Genomic DNA, 17,572 nt, shown 5'->3' with positions numbered 1-17,572 from the left:
GTCCAATTGCGCAGAGTCTCCGCGTTTGCACCTCCTCTTCCCCTCCTCCTCCTCCCTCCCACCCTCGCCCAGAAAGGAGGACGGACCTCGCTCCTGGCTGCGGGCTGGTTTATTCTGCGGCCGAGGCTCACATTAATACACACAGCGTCTCGTTCTTGCCAGATCTTCCGCTCAGACGCAGGCAATAGGAGGGCTGCTTCTCAAAGTGTTTAACTGCACCTGCCTGTCCGATTACCTCTGGGAATCGGGGAGTGGCGGGGAGCCGGGAGGCTGGGAAATGTTGCCTCGCCTTGCCAAAGGAAGAAAACTTTGTTACCCGGAGGGAGCCCGCTGCCACGCGTAGCCCCGAACCAGGACGGCCTCGGGCTTTGGTTCTTCCTCGGACGATCCCGTAGGAGGAAGCGGACACGTGAACCCGGCGCTCCCGCCGACCGCCACCAGCGGCGGGCCCGAGGTCCCTGCCCCACCTCCCTCCCGCGGAAGTCCCCACGCGGTGTCTTCAGGCGGGAGGGGACAGTAAACAGCGCCTGCGGCCGACGGCAGGGGCCGGGCACGGGGAAGGAGAGGACCGAATTCCAGGAACGGGTCACCCGGAATTAACTTCGGCTTAAAGTTATGGGAAGCGCGGCCATGGACACCAAGAAGAAGAAAGATGTTTGCAGCCCCAGCGGGAGCGGCGGCAAGAAAAACAGCAGCCAGAAGCGGCGTTCGCTGCGGGTGCACATTCCGGTGAGTCCGGCCCCGCGGGGCCTCCAGCTCGCCGCCCTCCGCGGCGCTCCGAGCCGGCGCGGAAGCGGTTAACGCGGGCCGCCCCGCCGCCGTGCGCGCCCCTCCTGCCATTCCGGGGACTGCTGGCGGCCCTGGGCCGAGCTGCGCCGCCCGACCCGGGCTCTGTCTCCCGCCCCGCCCGCGTGCCGCCGGGGCCCGGCGACCCACCGTCTGCGGCGGGGCGGGCTGGGCGTAGCCCGGGATCCCGCCCGGTGCGGGTGCGGGGGGCGGTGCGTAGGCTTGTTTTTGTTGAAGGAGGACAGTGTGGACTGCGCTCCGGGGAGGTGGAGCCGCGCGCCGCGGCTGGGGACGGACGGGAGGGGCGGTGGGTGGGGACAGCGGGGGATGGGGGCGGCAGCTGTGTGTAGCTGCGCCCTCAAACGGACCCCCCGCCCTGCTCCCCAGCACCCCACTCCTCAGCTTTCCTCGGGTATCTCTGGGTCCGGGGCGGGAGGCTCCTCTGCAGCCGGCCCCTGGGCCTGACCCTGGGAGCACGTTTCAGGCCATTTGAGGGCTCCGGACCCCCTAAGGCGTGCAGGGCCCTCGCGAACTTCAGCCCTGGCCACGCCGGCCGCTGGGCCGGACTTTGGCGACATCGATCGGTCTGCAGCTTGACTTTGTCCAGCTGGAGGGCGTGGCGGGCAGGGGTCGTGCGTCCACCCTGCAGTTTGCCTGCCCGTGGCCCCCCGCAGCCTTCCTTAGCCACTCTGGGTGGCTGGAGGGGGGGTTGGTCTGATGCTGAGCCCTACAGCCCTTACCTGAACCCGAAGGCAGCCCCCAGCTGGGTCACACCCCCAGCCTTCACTAACCGAGTACACGTGTGTCCAAACACACACGCAAGAGAACTCCGTGGAGAATGTAATTTTGATGATGGGTGACCGGTCTTGGGCACAGATGCCGATGGTCCCACCCGCCCAGAGCTGCCTCTGACCTCACCTTGTTACAGACACCTCCTGGAAGCTAATCCTTCCTGACAGCCGGCAGCTGGGGGTTGGGGTGGGGGAGCGGCTGGCTGGCCAAGCATTTTCTGCTGTGAACTCTCTTAGACTTCACTCTGATGTTTATTGACTGCGCTTCCTTCTCAGTTCTCTGTGCAAACACTGGCCAGGAAGGTCAGGTACTGGAGGAGCCCCAGACATCTGATGGGTACTTCAGGAAGCAGCCCCAAGGTGGGACAGGTGGCCAGCCCTCCCTGGCAAGGGAGAGCTCAGGGAGCAGGTGACTGGGTCTGAGCTTGCAGTGTGACCACCAGGGTGCTGACCCAAGCTTGTGGGAATAAGCATGCCTTTGAATAAATAAACATCCTATTTGAAAATGAGATATTCCTGTTTACATTCCTAACGTGAGCTATTTTGAGCTATATTTGTAAATGAAAAGTTAGACACCAGTAGCCAAGCCTCCCTCTGGTAGTTTCACCTGACTGAGCCATTTAACCACTCAGCTTCTCCTGTTTGTCAAACAGATAATAACTCTGCTTTGTCCCCCTTTCAAGTCTGTTGATAGAAAAATAAATCATGGGAAAGATCGTACCAATGCAAACTGTTATATGAATGTATGGCTATTACGCTTACATCAGAGCATCTACTTTAAAAGAGAGAGAAAAGAAAATGACACTGTCTAGTGCCCAGGCCATATCCTATTCAGGGTGATAAGTGAGACTGGTCTCAAATGGGAACACGTGTGTGGAACACGCTCTGGAGAGGTGGAGGGCAAAAGCCAGAACCTGGAAAAGGACCTAGCGGCCAAGGTGTGAGGGCAGAAAAGCCACGATGTAGTTGGAATCTTCTCACCAGCCCCCCTGCTGCTGGTGATGACTTTGGCTGCTTTAGACATTGTTCTTGGCCCGACGCAGCCCTTACAGAAAGTACCGTTCACTCAGTTATTCCACAACACGTGTGCTGCGCTGCTTGATGGTGAGATCCAGGGGGAAAGGAGAGGGCCTCTGTCTCTGCTCTCACAGGGCCTGCATTTACTGTGTGTTTGGGGGCAGGGGGAACCAAGAGGGTGTTGTCACTAACCAACTAGTCATTACCTGTGGGTCCCTGTGCTGGGCTGGGTGAGAGTTACATGCTAGCTGGGAAAGTGTGGCATTCAGACAGATGTTTGCAGACAACCCGAGGGTACAGGTTGACCGGTGCAGGCCGTACCTGCTTTCAGAGGGGAAAGAAGGGAGAGATGGCAGGGCATGGACATGTTCAGAGAGACACTGCACCCAAAGGTGGTAGGCAGGACTGAGACGTGTCAGGGGCATGGCGGGGGATCACTCCTGCCAGGGAACCAGCTTGAGACCCCCTCTGGAGCCGGAGAGTGTGAGGCTGTTTCCAGACCCAGCGAAGGGCCCCTTTTCATGGACGAAAGGGTTTGAGAAATCAGGGTAATCGGAAATACGTCAAGGTCAGATCAAGGAGAGCCTTGAATCGGGCTTACAAGATTTAGCAAATAGAAATACTAAGTGCCCAGTTAAATTAGAATTTTAAACAATGAACAATTTCTTAGTATATGAATGTGCCAGGCACCATTTGGGATAAATTATACTAAAAGAAAAACCGTCCGTTGTTACCCAAAATCCCACTTTAACTGGCCTCCTGTCTCTTCTCTGGGAGTCCTTCCTGGGAGTTAGGCCCAGGAATGAGGATGCCCCCCGGAGCCCTTGGGAAGCTGCAGCAGCTGCGATGGGTGTCCTTCCTGTTGTGCCCAGAGCCCACCCAGGGCTCCCTGCAGCCTTGCTGGACAGCTCCGCTCTATACCACAGCTGCTCACTGTGTCTCTGCTCCTCAAGGCGGCCTCTTGAATAGTGGCAGCTTCCTCAGCCTGAGTACAGGCTGGAGTGGGAGTTCCGGGGTTGGGATTATGCCTGAAAGGGGCAGCCCTCACCAAGGAGGAATGCAGGTGGGGGGAAAGGTTCTACCATGGGTTCTGTGGAGGCCTCTGACGGTCCCAGCAGGACCCAGCCCCGGTTGCCCAGAGTGGTGGACCAGTCATTCACACCCTCTTTCTGTCTGGCCTGACTTCCTTGCCTGCTCCCTGGGATGAACCACTGAAACCAAGTCATTGTCTCACTGTTTTGAGGGGGAATTTCAAGTCAGAGGCTTCCCTGGTGGCTCAGACGGTAAAGCGTCTGCCTGCAATGCAGGAGACCCAGGTTTGATTCCTGGGTCGGGAAGATCCCCTGGAGAAGGAAATGGGAACCCACTCCAATACTCTTGCCTGAAAAATTCCACGGACAGAGCAGCCTGGCCGGGTATAGGCCATGGGGTCACAAAGAGCCGGACACGACTGAGCAACTTCACTTTCACTTTAAGAAGCAATTAAAAGTGATGGCAACAGCACTTTGTGGCGTAGAGCTGTAGAGACTGGGCTGGTGTCAAGGGAAGTGATCAAATGCTTGGGTAAAAAACCCGGAGACCAGCATTTGAGGGCTTGAACTGTAGTGATGATGAGAGAAAACGGACGGAGGCAAGATGCAATATGGTCAGCTGTGGTGTCTGACGGATGGCAAGGGATTGAGCTGGCCTTAGGATTGCAGGACGTTTGGTGTCTGGAGGCGGTTCTCGGGGGAGGATTGTGAGTCTGTCACAGCCCGGGTGGACTTGAGCAGTGAATCGAAGGGCATCACTTCTGCCTCCTCCCCCAACAGCTGGTGGACATCAGTGCTCATTTCGCAGGACGCTTGGGATTCTAAAGAGCGGCTCCCTGAAGATACTGTGGCTCTGGCAGTCCAGGGGTGGGCTCATTTGGTGGCGACCAGTGACACTCACCATGATGAAGCCTTCTGGGACCCTTGTGTCCAAAGCAGCTGGTCTTTTTTATCTGAAATGGACACGACTGGACTCGGTCTCCAGCCCCACGTCTGATGCATAAACGGAACTATGGCCAAGGGTGTTGGGGGAGATCATCGCAAGTCTCCGTCCTAGGCTCTTTAATCTAGATCTTTCTTCTTAATTTTTCACTTTGTAGTTTTTTTTTTTTTTTGGCTGCACTGGGTCTTCGTTGCTGCACTCAGGCTTTCTCTGGTTATGGTCAGTGGGGGCTTCTCTTGTCGGGGAGCACAGACTCTCGGGCGTGTGAGCGCAGTTGTTGCAGCTCGTGGGCTCAGTAGCTGTGGCTCCCGGGGTTAGTTGCTCTGAGGCATGTGGGTTCTTCCTGGCTCAGGTATTGAACCCGTGTCCCCTGCATTGGCAGGTGGATTCTTAACTCCTGGACCACCAGGGAAGTCTTTTAATCTAGATCCTTAACCACCTTTTACCCTGCCCTCCTACCAGCGGCACAGCACCTGCTGTGCCCTGAGATACCAGAAAAGAGGAATCAACTTTAGGGGATATACTAAGGGCTTAGGTGACAGTGGGTAGTGGAGACCCACAGTTACTAACTAAAGTCATTCATTAACTGGATTCTACTGAAGGGAGAATGGCCCTCGGGCCTGATGGAGGGTGTCACCTTGCTTGGTTTCAGGCTCGGGGTGGGTCACCTTTGGGGGACACCCTCTTAGATCTTGTCCGGGGAAAGAGAGGAGGGAGAGCAGAGGAACGCCTGCGTGCAGGCTCCTCTGAGGCTGCCCTAGGCCTTTAAAAGTAGCAAGACAAGTGCACCGTTCAGAGTCGTCGTGTGCTGGCACCTCGCCTGGGTTCTCGTTCCTCCGCCTTCATCCCTAATGGAAGGCAGAGCAGTCATCCAGGTGGTGGGAATGCTTTTAGAAAAGAGCTCATTAGAAGCCTAGCTATGCCTGGCGACCTGCCAGAACCCTCTGCCTGAGCAGCCATTGCTGGGAGTTAGCATGTGCTTTCCGCCTTTCTGTCTGAGAAAAAGAATGTGCCCTGTTAGCGCACAGTCTTACTGTAAGTGGTGACCGCTGGCTGTCTCTTTGACCATCTTGTGGGACTCTGGGACTGTTCACAAGCCAATGATGGGGCAGGAGGTCGGGGGGAAGGGAGGACTTTGGAGAGAAGGACCCACGTGGGGGCCCGTGGGGACATGGAGGCAGCTGGGGGAGGTCAGCCTTGGTCCGAGGCAGTGGCCCGATATTTACTGCTGCCAGAGTGCCCAGCCCCGGCGTCTCCTGGGAGAGGGGCAGCAGAGATCCTTGTCAGTCCCCGGAGACAGCCTAGAAATAGAGCCAGGAGCAGCTGGCTGGCCTCAGAGTTCACGGAGACCCAGTGTGGCTTGGGCCGGTTGCTGGGGACGTCTTTGCTTGTGATGTCTCCAGAGGGAAGCCTCGCGTTGCCTGAAGCCCCATGCCCTTCACCCTGTAGATGGGCCTGGGACCAGTAGCCTCCCTCCAGCCAGATCCGCTCTGCTGGGCAGGGCGTGAAGGAGGGGGCCCCACCCGGGACTGGGAGCTGCCTTCTGCCCCCGCAGGACCGCTCACTGCCCACCCCACCACTGGAACTTCCTGGACTAAAGCCTCAGTGAAGGGAAAGCGGGTGCCATGAGGCAAGGTGTGGGTGTGTGTGGCATCTTTGGCCTTGACCTTGGTCGACATGTACCACCTTGAGCAAGATGGGTTAAGGTTTAAGACAGTGTTTTTCAAAGTGCAGCTCACGGACCAGCCTAAGTCGATCCACCCAGCGTCTGCTTAAAATGTACAATCCTAGGTCTCAGTCCAGAACTGCTGAATCAGCATCTCTAGGGTGTGGGACCTGTGGTTCTCTGTTTTTGAGAAGTTTTCTGGGTGACTCTCAGGCCTCCAGGGATTTAACGAAGAATTGCTTTCCAACTTCCTCAGTGTGTGGGCTCTGACTGCGTGTGCTCCGTCGTGTCTGACTTTTTTGCAATCCCGTGAACTGTAGCCAGACTCCTCTGTCCATGGGATTTCCTAGGCAAGAGTCCTGGGGTAGCTTGCCATTTTCTTCTCCAGGCGAGTCTTCCTGACCCAGGGGTTGAACCCACGTCTCCTGCATCTCCTGCACTTGGCGGGCAGATTCTTTACCACTTGAGCCACCGGGGAAGCCCCCTGCCCCTGTGTTATTCTATCAGTCTGTCCATCGCCCCATCTAAGTATCTGTGTGTCTCTCCATCCTCTCTCTAGCATCTGCACGCTTCCACCTGCCGTTGAGAAGAGAGACTCTTGGCTGCTGATGGTAGAACAAAGGCAGAGTGGCTCTGGCTCCCAGATAAAGATGAGTGTCCAGACAGGCCCCCAGCCTGCGTAACCGGTGGTGGTCCAGCCCCTTAGACCTCAGTGCACTGTTGCTTGACTCCGCCCTTCAGTGGCTTGATGCATTTTGGGCGCCCTGAACACAGGCTCTTATAGGGCCCAGAGCGTGATACAGGGACGGGAGGAGGCAGAGGAGCCAATGATGGAGTCCCCGGAACTGTTCTGTGGCTCCGGGGTTTATGAACGAGGCCTGGATGTCTCTCTGCAGCTCACAGGGTGTGAGCTGGACTGACTGCGGTTGGGGGAGGGGGGGCTTCATGTAGCACGTTGGCTGAATGCACAGTTAAGCACAGTCCAGTTCTGGGCCTGTGTGTGGGGGGGGGACAGGTAGGCAGAGGATGGATATAGGGGTACCCTTCCTTGAAGACTCCACCCTACAGACTATGCACGGACCTCCGTGGTCCGGCTCACCTAGTGACCTAAGCTGAGCATGAAACACGTGGATTTGCAGAATCACACATCCAGTGACTCACAGGCTGGATTCCCTGTCTCATCTTCTTGTCCCCACTTTACAGCTTGTCCCCAGCTGAGAACAGGGCATCCCCCATCCCATGGTTGGTGACCCTATCATCAAATCTAGCCTCTGCTGCCCTGGGCCCGCTCTTTCCTAGCACCTGTCTGTGGAGGGTTCAAGATCCTTGTGTAAACCGGGCTCTGAACACTGCCTCATGGCCTCATGATAAATGTGATCACTGAAATCCTGGGTCATTATTGCACCAAAAGGATATCACTAGTGCCGAGGTTCCAGCAGCAGCAGCAGCCCCGCACATGTGTGTTCAGTGTTGTCTTTCCACACATCATAAACTTGATCCTGTTCTCAGCGCTTCACCGGTATCTTTCCCTGCCTGTTTCCTCCTCCAGTAAAAATCTAGCGAAGCTGTCTTCTATTACTGATCTGCCCCCAGGGGTTTCCCTTTTGACCCAAGTCTGACTCCAGAAAAACTGGAAGCACGTCTTAACTTGCTAAGGGCTTTTCACCTGCTCAGACTTCATTCTCTTTAGCTTCAGCGCATCAGCTTGTGTCTTCTGAAACCATCCAGACACGTCAATGTGCTCTTTGATGATGCTGTTTCTTTTTTTTGGTTTTTTGATGTTCATTAATTTGACTGCCTCGAATCTTTGTTGCGGCACGTGGGATCTCAGTTACAGCAGGCAGGGTCTTTTGATGTGGGGCACAGACTCCAGTTGTGGCCCGGGGCCTCAGTCATTGTCATCTCTTGGGCTTAGTTGCCCCGAGGCACGTGGGATCCTCCTTCCCTGAGCAGGGATCAAACACGCGACCCCTGAGTTGAAAGGCAGATTCTTAAACCTCTCGGCCACTAGAGAAGCCCAGGTGATGCTGTTTCTTAACTGTTTTCCTTCTACTTTTCCCTTCTTGATATATTCAGCTCACTGCCAGTGATGTCTGTTTCTGGGCACTATTTCACTATTATGGGGTTACTCAGGTCACCCAATAGGCCACAGACCCTGGAAGAGCTGGGTTAGAATCTGGCTTTCCTTCCCCATTCTCCCCTACCCACTACCCCCGCTGTGACCCAGAACAGTGGGTATCATCACACGTGAACGCCTGTGACTCCCACCTCTTTCCAGACTGTGGCCAAGCCCATCTTGATATCCCCGGACAGCAAACCAAATGTCAGCCTGCGGTCAAAGGCTTTAAGATAAGGGACAGACAGTGGCCGATGCAATGCTGAGCACCCGAGGTGAAGAAGTCCTTCATTTGCATGGTCAGTCAACCGTGACCTTGCTGTTAGATGGCGGGGGAGTAACAGGGGAGAGAGAGCCCGGCGTCGGAACGGTTAACCCCAATCTCGCTCATCTCTTTCTTCCTCTGCCTGCTTTGAAAATGATTTGATCCGCATCCTTCCCTTCCTGTTGACAGGAAGCCCTTCTCTGCCAGCTCACGGCTTGTCACACACCCATCAGATATCATCCGGGCTTTGGGGCCTCGTGCCAGAGCCTCTGTGTGTTGATATACTCTGACCTGGCAGCGAAGTCGCTGATGAATGGACAACAAAGACCACTTTGCTCTGGGTCACCCCAGGGGTCCAGCCTTTTTTCCAGGCGGCTGAGGCCAGGTCCTAGCTGTGGGAGCCGTGCAGCCCTGCCCACCTTCTACGGGGACCCGGCGGGGCCTCAGTGCAGAGCTGGGCAGGTGGCCCTGGGGTCCTCTCTGGTGCTGGGGGCGGGGGGCAGGAGGAAGGATATGACAGGGCTGGAATTTTAGGATGGGGGGCCAGCTTCTCATTTTGAAGGAAATGGGGAGCTAGGTTGCTGGGAGCGTGTTTACAGCTGGGCTCCTGTAGAGCTGGAACTGGGAAACCCGTGAGCCCATTTCTGTCTGTTTCACAGGTCCCGTGTTAGGCGTTGAGGATACAGAGCTGAACGGGATCATGGCTGACTTGTGTCTCCCGAAAGATGCTGTAATCCTAACCTCTGGTAGCGGTGACTGTGACCTGATTTGGAAGTAGGGTCTCTGCAAATGGAATGGCCAAGTTAAGCTGAGATCAGTACGACTGGTGTCCTTATAAAAAAGAGGGAAACGTGGACACAGAGGGGCTTGCCCAGCTGGTGCTAGTGGTCAAGCAGGAGACATAAGAGGGGCAGGTTCGACCCCTGGGTCGGGAAGATCCCTGGAGAAGGAAATGGCAACCCACTCCAGCATTCTTGCCTGGGATAATCCCGTGGACGGAGGAGCCTGGCGGGCTACGGTCCATAGGGTCGCAAGGAGTCGGACTTACACATGGATACATGGACACAGAAGGACGATCATGGGAAGACAAGGCAGAGGTTACAGAGGTGCTGTCATAAGCCAAGGATCCCTGGGGCTACCAGGGACTGAAGGAGCAAGGGAGGGCCCTCCCCTGGGGTTCCGAGGGGGTGTGGCCCTGCCCACACCTTGATTTCAGGCTCTGGCCTCCGGAACTGAGAGAGAATTTCTGTAGTTTTAAATGCACATTGTTTGGGGATTTCTCTGGTGGTCCAGTGGTTGAGTTTGCCGTCCAGTACAGGGGTGTGGGTTCCATCCCTGGTCGGAGAGGTAAGCTCCCACAAGCCTCATGGCTGAAAAACCAAAACATAAAACAAACGGTATTGTAATAAATTCAGTAAAGACTTAAAAAGTGGTCCACATCCAAAAAAAAAGCACCTTTTAAAAAAAAGTTAAATAGGCTTTAAAAAAGATACCCACCGTTTGTTTGTGGTGCATTATGGCACCCTAGGGCCTCACCCAGCAGGGTCCCTGCCTTCACAGCACTGTTGGGGTCAGTGGTCATTGTGTGGTCATCCCCGGACAGTCTTGTCCACAGGAGATTGTATAATGAGCACCCCGAGGCGCTTTCTTCCTCCTAGCAATTCGGATGGTCCTCGATGGGTAGTTCCATTTGTTATCAATGTTACTGACAATCAGATACCCTCTGGGACGACACGTTGTCATCAGGTTTAGCAATACTGATGGAGCACTTGCCCAGGATGCCAAGGGTGTGCTTGTGTATAAGCTGACTCTGTTCATCCCTGAAATAACCCTGTGAAATACTATAAGCATCATTGTCAGTGTTATTATCCTTATCACAGAGAAAGCAGATGAGGCTGTCCACAGCACCCGCCTGTTCTAGTACAACCTGCCAAGAAAGCTGTGTTGTGTTTAGCTTGAGTTTTTGATGTCCCCGCTTTGCCCTGCCCCCGCCCCACGCTGATGCCCATGAGTGGTCCAGGCAGCCTGGGGTGGGAGGCAAGACTGCCAGGCAGGACAGACACCAGCCCCAGGATGGGCACAGGGAAAATGAAAGATCTGGTCCGCCTTCCATGGGTTTGCCCTTGGGGTTGACCAGGTGTTTATTTGCTCCGTTTTACAGAAGGGCTTTGAAGCCTGTGATTTACCCATCTCATCTCGAAAATAAATAACCTGCCATTTATAATTTCATAGATCTCATTTTGTAGTTCTTTTTCATTTTGTCTTTTTCTTTTAAATAAGAACTGAATATTAGGATAAACAGCAAAGCAGGAATCAAGACATTCTGTGCTGGGCGTTCTGTCAGACGGCTGCAGGGCTTCTTACCAAGTTACCAAACATTTACCAAAAGCCCTCTGTGTGCCAGGCATTGGGCAGGGCTAAGAGTAAAACTATAACCAGGACAGGCTCACCCCCACCTCACAGGCTTAGTGCCTACATGGGGTGCTCTGGGCACAAGTCCCCACACAGGTTCACGTTTGCTACCAAATACCCCAAATCACAGTGGCTTAAAACAGTAAACATTTATCCTTCTCAAACATATATAAATATAATAATAATGTATGCAATAATCTTAATCTTATTACTATATATTTATATACTATATGTTGTACAGATATAATTACATAATGTGAAAAGTGAAAGTGAAAGTCGCTCAGTCGTGTCCGACTCTTTGTGACCCCATGGACTATACAGTCCGTGGAATTCTCCAGGACAGAATACTGGAGTGGGTAGCCTTTCCCTTCTCCAGGGGATCTCCGCAACCCAGGGATCAAACCCAGGTCTCCCACGTTGCAGGTGGATTCTTTACCAGCTGAGGCACCAGGAAAGCCCAATTACATAATTTAACTATAATTATGTGTAATATAGAATAACATATTGCACATATCATACATTATAACAGTAACTTAATTAAATATTACTTTATAATATACTTATTACTATATTAAGATCTTAAAGTGTTAGTTGCTCAATCTTGTCCAACTCTTTGTGACCCCCATGGACTGTCGTCCGCCAGGCTCCTCTGTCCATGGAATTCTCCGGGTAGGTTGCCATTTCCTCCTCCAGGGGATCTTCCCGACCCAGGGATTGAACTCAGCTCTCCTGCATGGCAGGCAGATTTTTTAAATTGCATGAGCCACCAGGGAAGCCCAAGATCTTTAAACAGGTTGATGTGTAATAGTATTATTGTTTAATACCATATTATTAACTGTACGATTGCTAGATAGTATTAACGATATTCTGTGTTATACATACTACAAAGAGGATTGCAGTCTAGGGTCTGCACGTGGCTTGGGCGCCAGGATCGTATGGAAACTGCTTCATCCTGAGGACAAGTGAGCACTCAGGGGCTGTGAGTGAGGGTGAGGAGCCCAGGTCCTCTGGAAGCTGGTATTTGATAGCCGCCCCCCCCAACCTGCTTTCATCACTAAGGAGAGGTGAGCCTCTGGGGAGCTGCTTTGCCCTTGGGGAGAGGCCAGTGCCAGGAGAGCGGAGAGGTAGCTTTTCGCCACTCTTCTTTGCTCATTAGGTGTATTTTGAGATTTCTGAAATGACCTTGGAGCTTAGGTAATAGAATATTCTCGGCTCCAAGACAGAGGGAAATGCCTGGGCGGCAGTATCCACCTGGGTTAGAGGGGGAGCTGGGTGGGGAGACTACCCCACCAGGCATGGAAGTGGTCCGGAGCCTGCGTGGTAACCCCGGAGTAGAGAGGACAGATTGCTGCTGCGGACCATGGAGGAGGCAGGCCCCAGGGTCCCATGATGGGCCGCGGTGGCAAAGCAGGCAGCGAAACTCGGGTTTTCTCCTAGAGGAATGTCAGGAAGAGAGGAAGCCCTCCGGGCAGCTGGGCACTCATGGCACAGGTGAGGGTGGGGGGTGCTTCTGGGGAGCCCGGTCCCAACTGCCTGGCCTGCGTGGAGCTCTGCAGGGGTGTCTGCACCTTGGGGTAGACAGAAAATGTTTTCAAAGTAGCTCTGTTTTGCGCTGGCTCGAGTCGGGGCTGTGGGCAGGGGTGAGCGACCGTAGAATCCTTTCAGCGCAGACCCAGGCTCCAGGCTTGCGCTGCTGTCTGGTCTCCTTCTCTGGACGTGGTGACCTCAGTTTTCAGGGAAGGCTGAGAGCACAGCTGGGTGTGTGGGGACTGCATTTATGACGGTAATAAAATATGAAGAAAGAAGGAAGAAAGAAAGCGCCAACTCACGTCCGACTCTCGCGATCGCATGAACTGTAGCCTGCCAGGCTCCTCCGTCCATGGGATTCTCCAGGCCAGAATACTGGAGTGGGTTGCCATTTCCTTCTCCAGGGGACCCTCCCGACCCAGGAATTGAACCCAGGTCTCCCACGTGGCAGGCAGATGCTTTATTGACTGAGCTACGTGGGAAGCCCCAGTAGAATACGAGTTAAAGTCAAATGGAGGCGTCCCTGGTGGTCCAGTGGTAAAGAATCCACCTGCTAACGCAGGGGACCACGGGTTCGATCCCTGGTCCGGAAAGATTCCACCTGCCACGGAGCAACTAAGCCTGTGCACCGCAGCCACTGAGCCTGCGCCCTAGAGTCCGGGAGCCCTAGCCGCTGACATCCACGCCCTGGAGCACGTGCTCTGCAGTGAGAAGCCCATGCGTTGCAGTGAAGAGCAGCCCCCCACTTTCTGCAAGTAGAGAAAGCCCGGGCGCCGCAGTGAAAATCCAGCACAGCCAGAAATAAAATAATAAACCTTTATAAAAGTGAAATGGACATTTTGGGTTATGTTCCTTGTTGAATGGTGAGCTACCTCTCAGTGATGTCTGTGACCTTCACCTAAAACTTGTCCTCAGCCAGCGCACCTCTGCTGCTTCTTGCTTTCGTCCTTCCATGGCAGGGGAAGGAAAGAAAGCCGATGGGGCAGAGGGAGAAGCTGGACGCTGGAGCCGTCACAGCGGGCTTCAGCTGAGCCCTCTGGGATGGGAGTGGCCCTTCAGGGTGGTCCAGGGTCGGGGCCACGTGGGGGCCAGACCCTTGTCTCCTTAGCTGGACCACGTGCTCCTTTGAGAGCGGCGCGCACCTGCGCCTTCGTCTCCCAGCCCCAAGGAAACACTTCGCACAGGGACACCTCTTCCTTGATGTTGGTGATGAGAAACTGCCAGAAGGCTGCTGGGAGTGGGTGGTGGGCGCAGATATGAGCCCGGCAAGCTCCACCTGGGGGTCGGGACACCCCCTGGGGGCTCCCGGAGTCTCTCCCACCTCCCCCCGCCGCCCCCAGAGGAGTCGCTGGCCCCAGAGGGTGTGTGCTCCCCTGGGTTGGACTGCGACAGCCTCGGAGAAGGTGCTGAGCAGCTGGCCTGCTGAGGTGAACGTGTGTCTGTCCTCATCCCCTTGGGCACGCGGCGCTGAGGCTCACCCGGGGATTCCAGAGTGTGTGGAGGGCCTTCAGGGCCCCTTGGGCTGCAGGTGGGGTCGGGGGGCTGGGTGCCGCCAGCTCATCCCCGGGTGAGGTGGGATCAGGGGTCTGTGGCCATGGCCTTGGGTGCCGTGGGCCCCTCTCGGGTGAAGTCTGTCTGTGCTTCTGCCTGTCACCTCCACTGTTGCAGGCGTGGGCTGGAACCCACTGTGGGAAGGAGGGGAGGAGGCGTGCTGGCAATAGAGCCCGGGGGCGGGGGCGGGGTGAGAGGGCTGGGGCTGGGACGAGGAGCCAGGGGGGCGCAGGCAGGAGGTGGAATAGGGGAGGAGAGTGGGTTTCTGCAAGTTCTGGTTATGCTCTGTCACAGAGAAGGAAGGTGAGATGCTTTTTCAGCCTGTTTTTGTTGTGGTTGTTTTTTAAAATTTTTATCAGAGTATGTTGTCTTAGTCCCTCAGTTCAGTCGCTCAGTCATGTCCGACTCTTTGCCACCCCGTGGACTGCAGCACACCAGGCCTCCCTGTCCATCACCAACTCCCGGAGTTTACCCAAACTCATGTCCATCGAGTCGGTGATGCCATCCAACCATCTCATCCTCTGTCGTCCCCTTCTCCTCCCGCCTTCAGTCTTTTCCCAGCATCAGGGTCTTTTCCAAGGAGTCAGCTCTTCACATCAGGTGGCCAGAGTACTGGAGTTTCCGTTTCAGCATCAGTCCTTCCAGTGACTAGTTTATGTAGCAGTGTGTATATGTCGATCCCAGTCTCCCAGCTCATCTCACCCCCCCTTTCCCCTCTTGGTGTCCGTGTGTTTGTTCTCTACGTCTGTGTCTCTCTTTCTGCTTTGCAAATAGCCTCCCCGGTCATACAGAGTGAATTAAGTCAGAAAGAGAGAAAAGCAAATATCGTAGAGTAATGCATATATGTGGAACCTAGAAAAATGGTTCAGATGAGCCTGTTGGCCCGTTTTTCTGCCTCCTGGTTCCACGGGCCTCTCCTAGAGCTGCTGGACGTGCCGGCCTCTGCCTCTTGCCTCCCTCTTGAGGCTGGGGTCTCCTCCCAGGCTGTGCGTTGATAGCTCTTCTTTAGGGAGGGGTGAAAGCATCTGATGGGGGAGATGGAGCCTCCTCAGGGGCTGGCAGTGTCCTCCAGGGGCTAGCATCCTGTGATTTTGTGATGCCTGGGGACACTGCAGGTGCCTGACCACCGACTGCCCCTCCCAGCCCTCAATGCCAGCAGCAGGGCTGGGGCCCACCGTGGGAAGAGTCTTGGGCCATGTGACAGACGGGGACGTTCCAGCCCCGACCCCGACGTGGAGAGTCCTGTAAGCCCAGAGTCCCTTCTGCTACACAAGATGGCCGCTGTCTAATCAGGCGTGTCACTCACACGTGCTGAACCCTGGACCGAGGAGGGGGTGTTCATGCATTCCTGGCGGGTCAGCCCGCTGTCCTCACCCGGAGCCGAGGGGGCTTGGACCCCAAGGAGCCCAGAGGTTGCTTCACCAGGTGGCATCTTTCTCCCGCGATCTGAGACGGAGTCTGCCAGCGGGAGGCTGGCACCTCTCACAGATCTGCGCATGCAAAAGGTCGACAACGTGGTCCCTGAACAAGAGGGGTCATGGGTTTGGGGACGTGGGTCCACTCAGCTGGTTAGTGGCTGAGCCAGTGTGGCAGAGAAGAAGTGCCAAGTGTCACAGACCCTCAGCTTCTGCCCGAGCGAGGCCAGCTCCGGGCTGGCCGCCCTTCTGGGCATGAAGCTGGGGTGCCCCCGGGGTCACCCGCTTCCTGTCCCAGGGCCTCGCCCTGCGAGCCCTGCCAGCAGCTCGGGCGAAGATCCGGAGGAGGGCTTGGCTCCACCTTCAAGGTCAAGGTCGCAGTTCGTTTCCCCTTGTTTTCTTTTCCTTGTCTCCGAGGGGAGCCAGTGGCTTCACACCCGCTCCACATGCAGCCCTTCCCAGGGAGTGGCTGGAGGCCTGGATGGCGGTGGTCTTGGTCTTGCTAGGGGGCCCCCCTCGCCCACCCTCCAATTCAGCTCAGTTCAGGACCAGCTTTGTCCCCGGGTCCCGAGTGAGCGCTCGCTGGTGCCAAGGGAAGTCTGTGCAGAGGTGCAGCAACCCTGCCCCCCCGCAGCGTCCTCCTCACCCTGCTGTAAGCCTCAGGGTCGGCTTTTCCCGAATCTGTTCCGTGACCGATGTGAGAGATGCTGGCCAGCGTCTGGCCCCTCCTCAGAGCACGCCGGTTCCCTGAGCTTTCTGAGGCCTGTCGCTTGATTGTGTCCCACTCTTTGCGATCCCATGGACTGCAGCACGCCAGGCTTTCCTGTCCATCACAATCTCCTGGAGCTTGCTCAAACTCATGTCCATCAAGTCGGCGATGCCATCCAACCATCTCATCCTCTGTCATCCCCTTCTCCTCCTGCCTTCAATCTTTCCCAGCATCAGGGTCTTTTCTAATGAGTCGACTCTTTGCATCAGGTGGCCAAAGTATTGGAGCTTCAGCTTCAGCATCAGTCCTTCCATTGAGTATCCAGGGTTGATTTCCTCAGCTTCTGAAAACTCCCCTGGACTGGCAGGGGCCAGCAGGGAGAAGGGGGCACTGGATCTGCCGTTTGTGCCCCAGTCTTGCAGGAAGAGGGGTTCTTGAGGGAGATGGAGGCTGGGCTCCTCTCGCACCCCCTAAGGTTCCTCGGGGGGAATTTCTGTTCCATTAGCTGTTTCTCAAAGCACCCAGAGTGTCCCCTACCACAACACTCCCTAAACAGCATTCTGGCTTCTACCAACACAACTTTGGTTTTGTAGGTCAAAGCAAACCCATCTCACCTTTAGAAAACTCTGAAGTTGCAGGACTTCCAGCAGCATCCAAAAGGAATTACAGCATCGCCTTGCCTCCAGTCGGTGTTGTTGTGGTCCAGAAGCACCGAGCAGGCAGGACTTTGGTGTCTCTATCTCCGCTTTCCTCCACACTCACAGGAAAGGAAAGGGCAGGAGAGGAGGGGAGGGGTCACTTAGAATCTGAGTTGGGAGAGACGTGGCTTTTTCAGTGTCCCCCAAGGACCACCTGGTCCAGTCCTGAGAAAGTATCATTAAAATACCTAGACTTTGAAATGGCAGGAGGCGCCCGGGCACATGCCCACACAACTGTCGCACCATCCCCATCTTTCTTGAAGCTACAAGCGTCAGCTTCAACCGCCTGTTCACCATGTGTCCTGTGTTGGGCTCCTGGGTGAGCGGACTCGGGTGGAGGTGTGCGCTGGGGGTGTTGATCACACACAGGGGAGCTTTGGGGTCGACTCCTGGGGAGGGAAGGAGGCAGGGTGAGACAGGGGAGGGGCAGAGGTGTCCCTCAGTCTGCACCCCCAGCTGGTGCTGGGCCGGTCAGTCATGCACCCGATGAGGGCGGTGGGCCTTGGGCAAGGCAAACCTTGAAAGAAGTCCTGCCAGCAGCCGGGAACAAGCCCCTCACCCCTGAAGAGGGGCCCTGGAGGAGCACCCAGCACACCAGACCCTCCTTGGAACGGCCACGGGGCCACCTGGTGCACTTCATCTCTT

The 17,572-nt window shown here is 55.6% G+C and overlaps 1 protein-coding gene across 6 annotated transcripts in view; it reads left to right on the top strand.

The window, feature by feature from the left end:
• Positions 1 to 210: 210 nt before the first annotated feature.
• PRKAG2 (protein kinase AMP-activated non-catalytic subunit gamma 2) overlaps positions 211 to 17,572 on the top strand; it is a 314,724-nt gene continuing 297,362 nt past the window's right edge. For all 6 annotated transcript variants that reach the window (XM_068972781.1, XM_068972782.1, XM_068972777.1 and 3 more), the window contains exon 1: positions 211 to 729. In XM_068972781.1, coding sequence (XP_068828882.1) covers positions 616 to 729 — 114 coding nt within the window. In that variant the 5' untranslated portion in view covers positions 211 to 615. The remainder of the gene's footprint in view (positions 730 to 17,572) is intronic.

Source organism: Capricornis sumatraensis, chromosome 5 (assembly GCF_032405125.1).
Source record: "Capricornis sumatraensis isolate serow.1 chromosome 5, serow.2, whole genome shotgun sequence".
Classification (NCBI taxonomy): domain Eukaryota; kingdom Metazoa; phylum Chordata; class Mammalia; order Artiodactyla; family Bovidae; genus Capricornis; species Capricornis sumatraensis.
The sequence above is the reverse complement of the archived record's forward strand: the minus strand, read 5'-3'. Positions and strand labels throughout refer to the sequence as shown.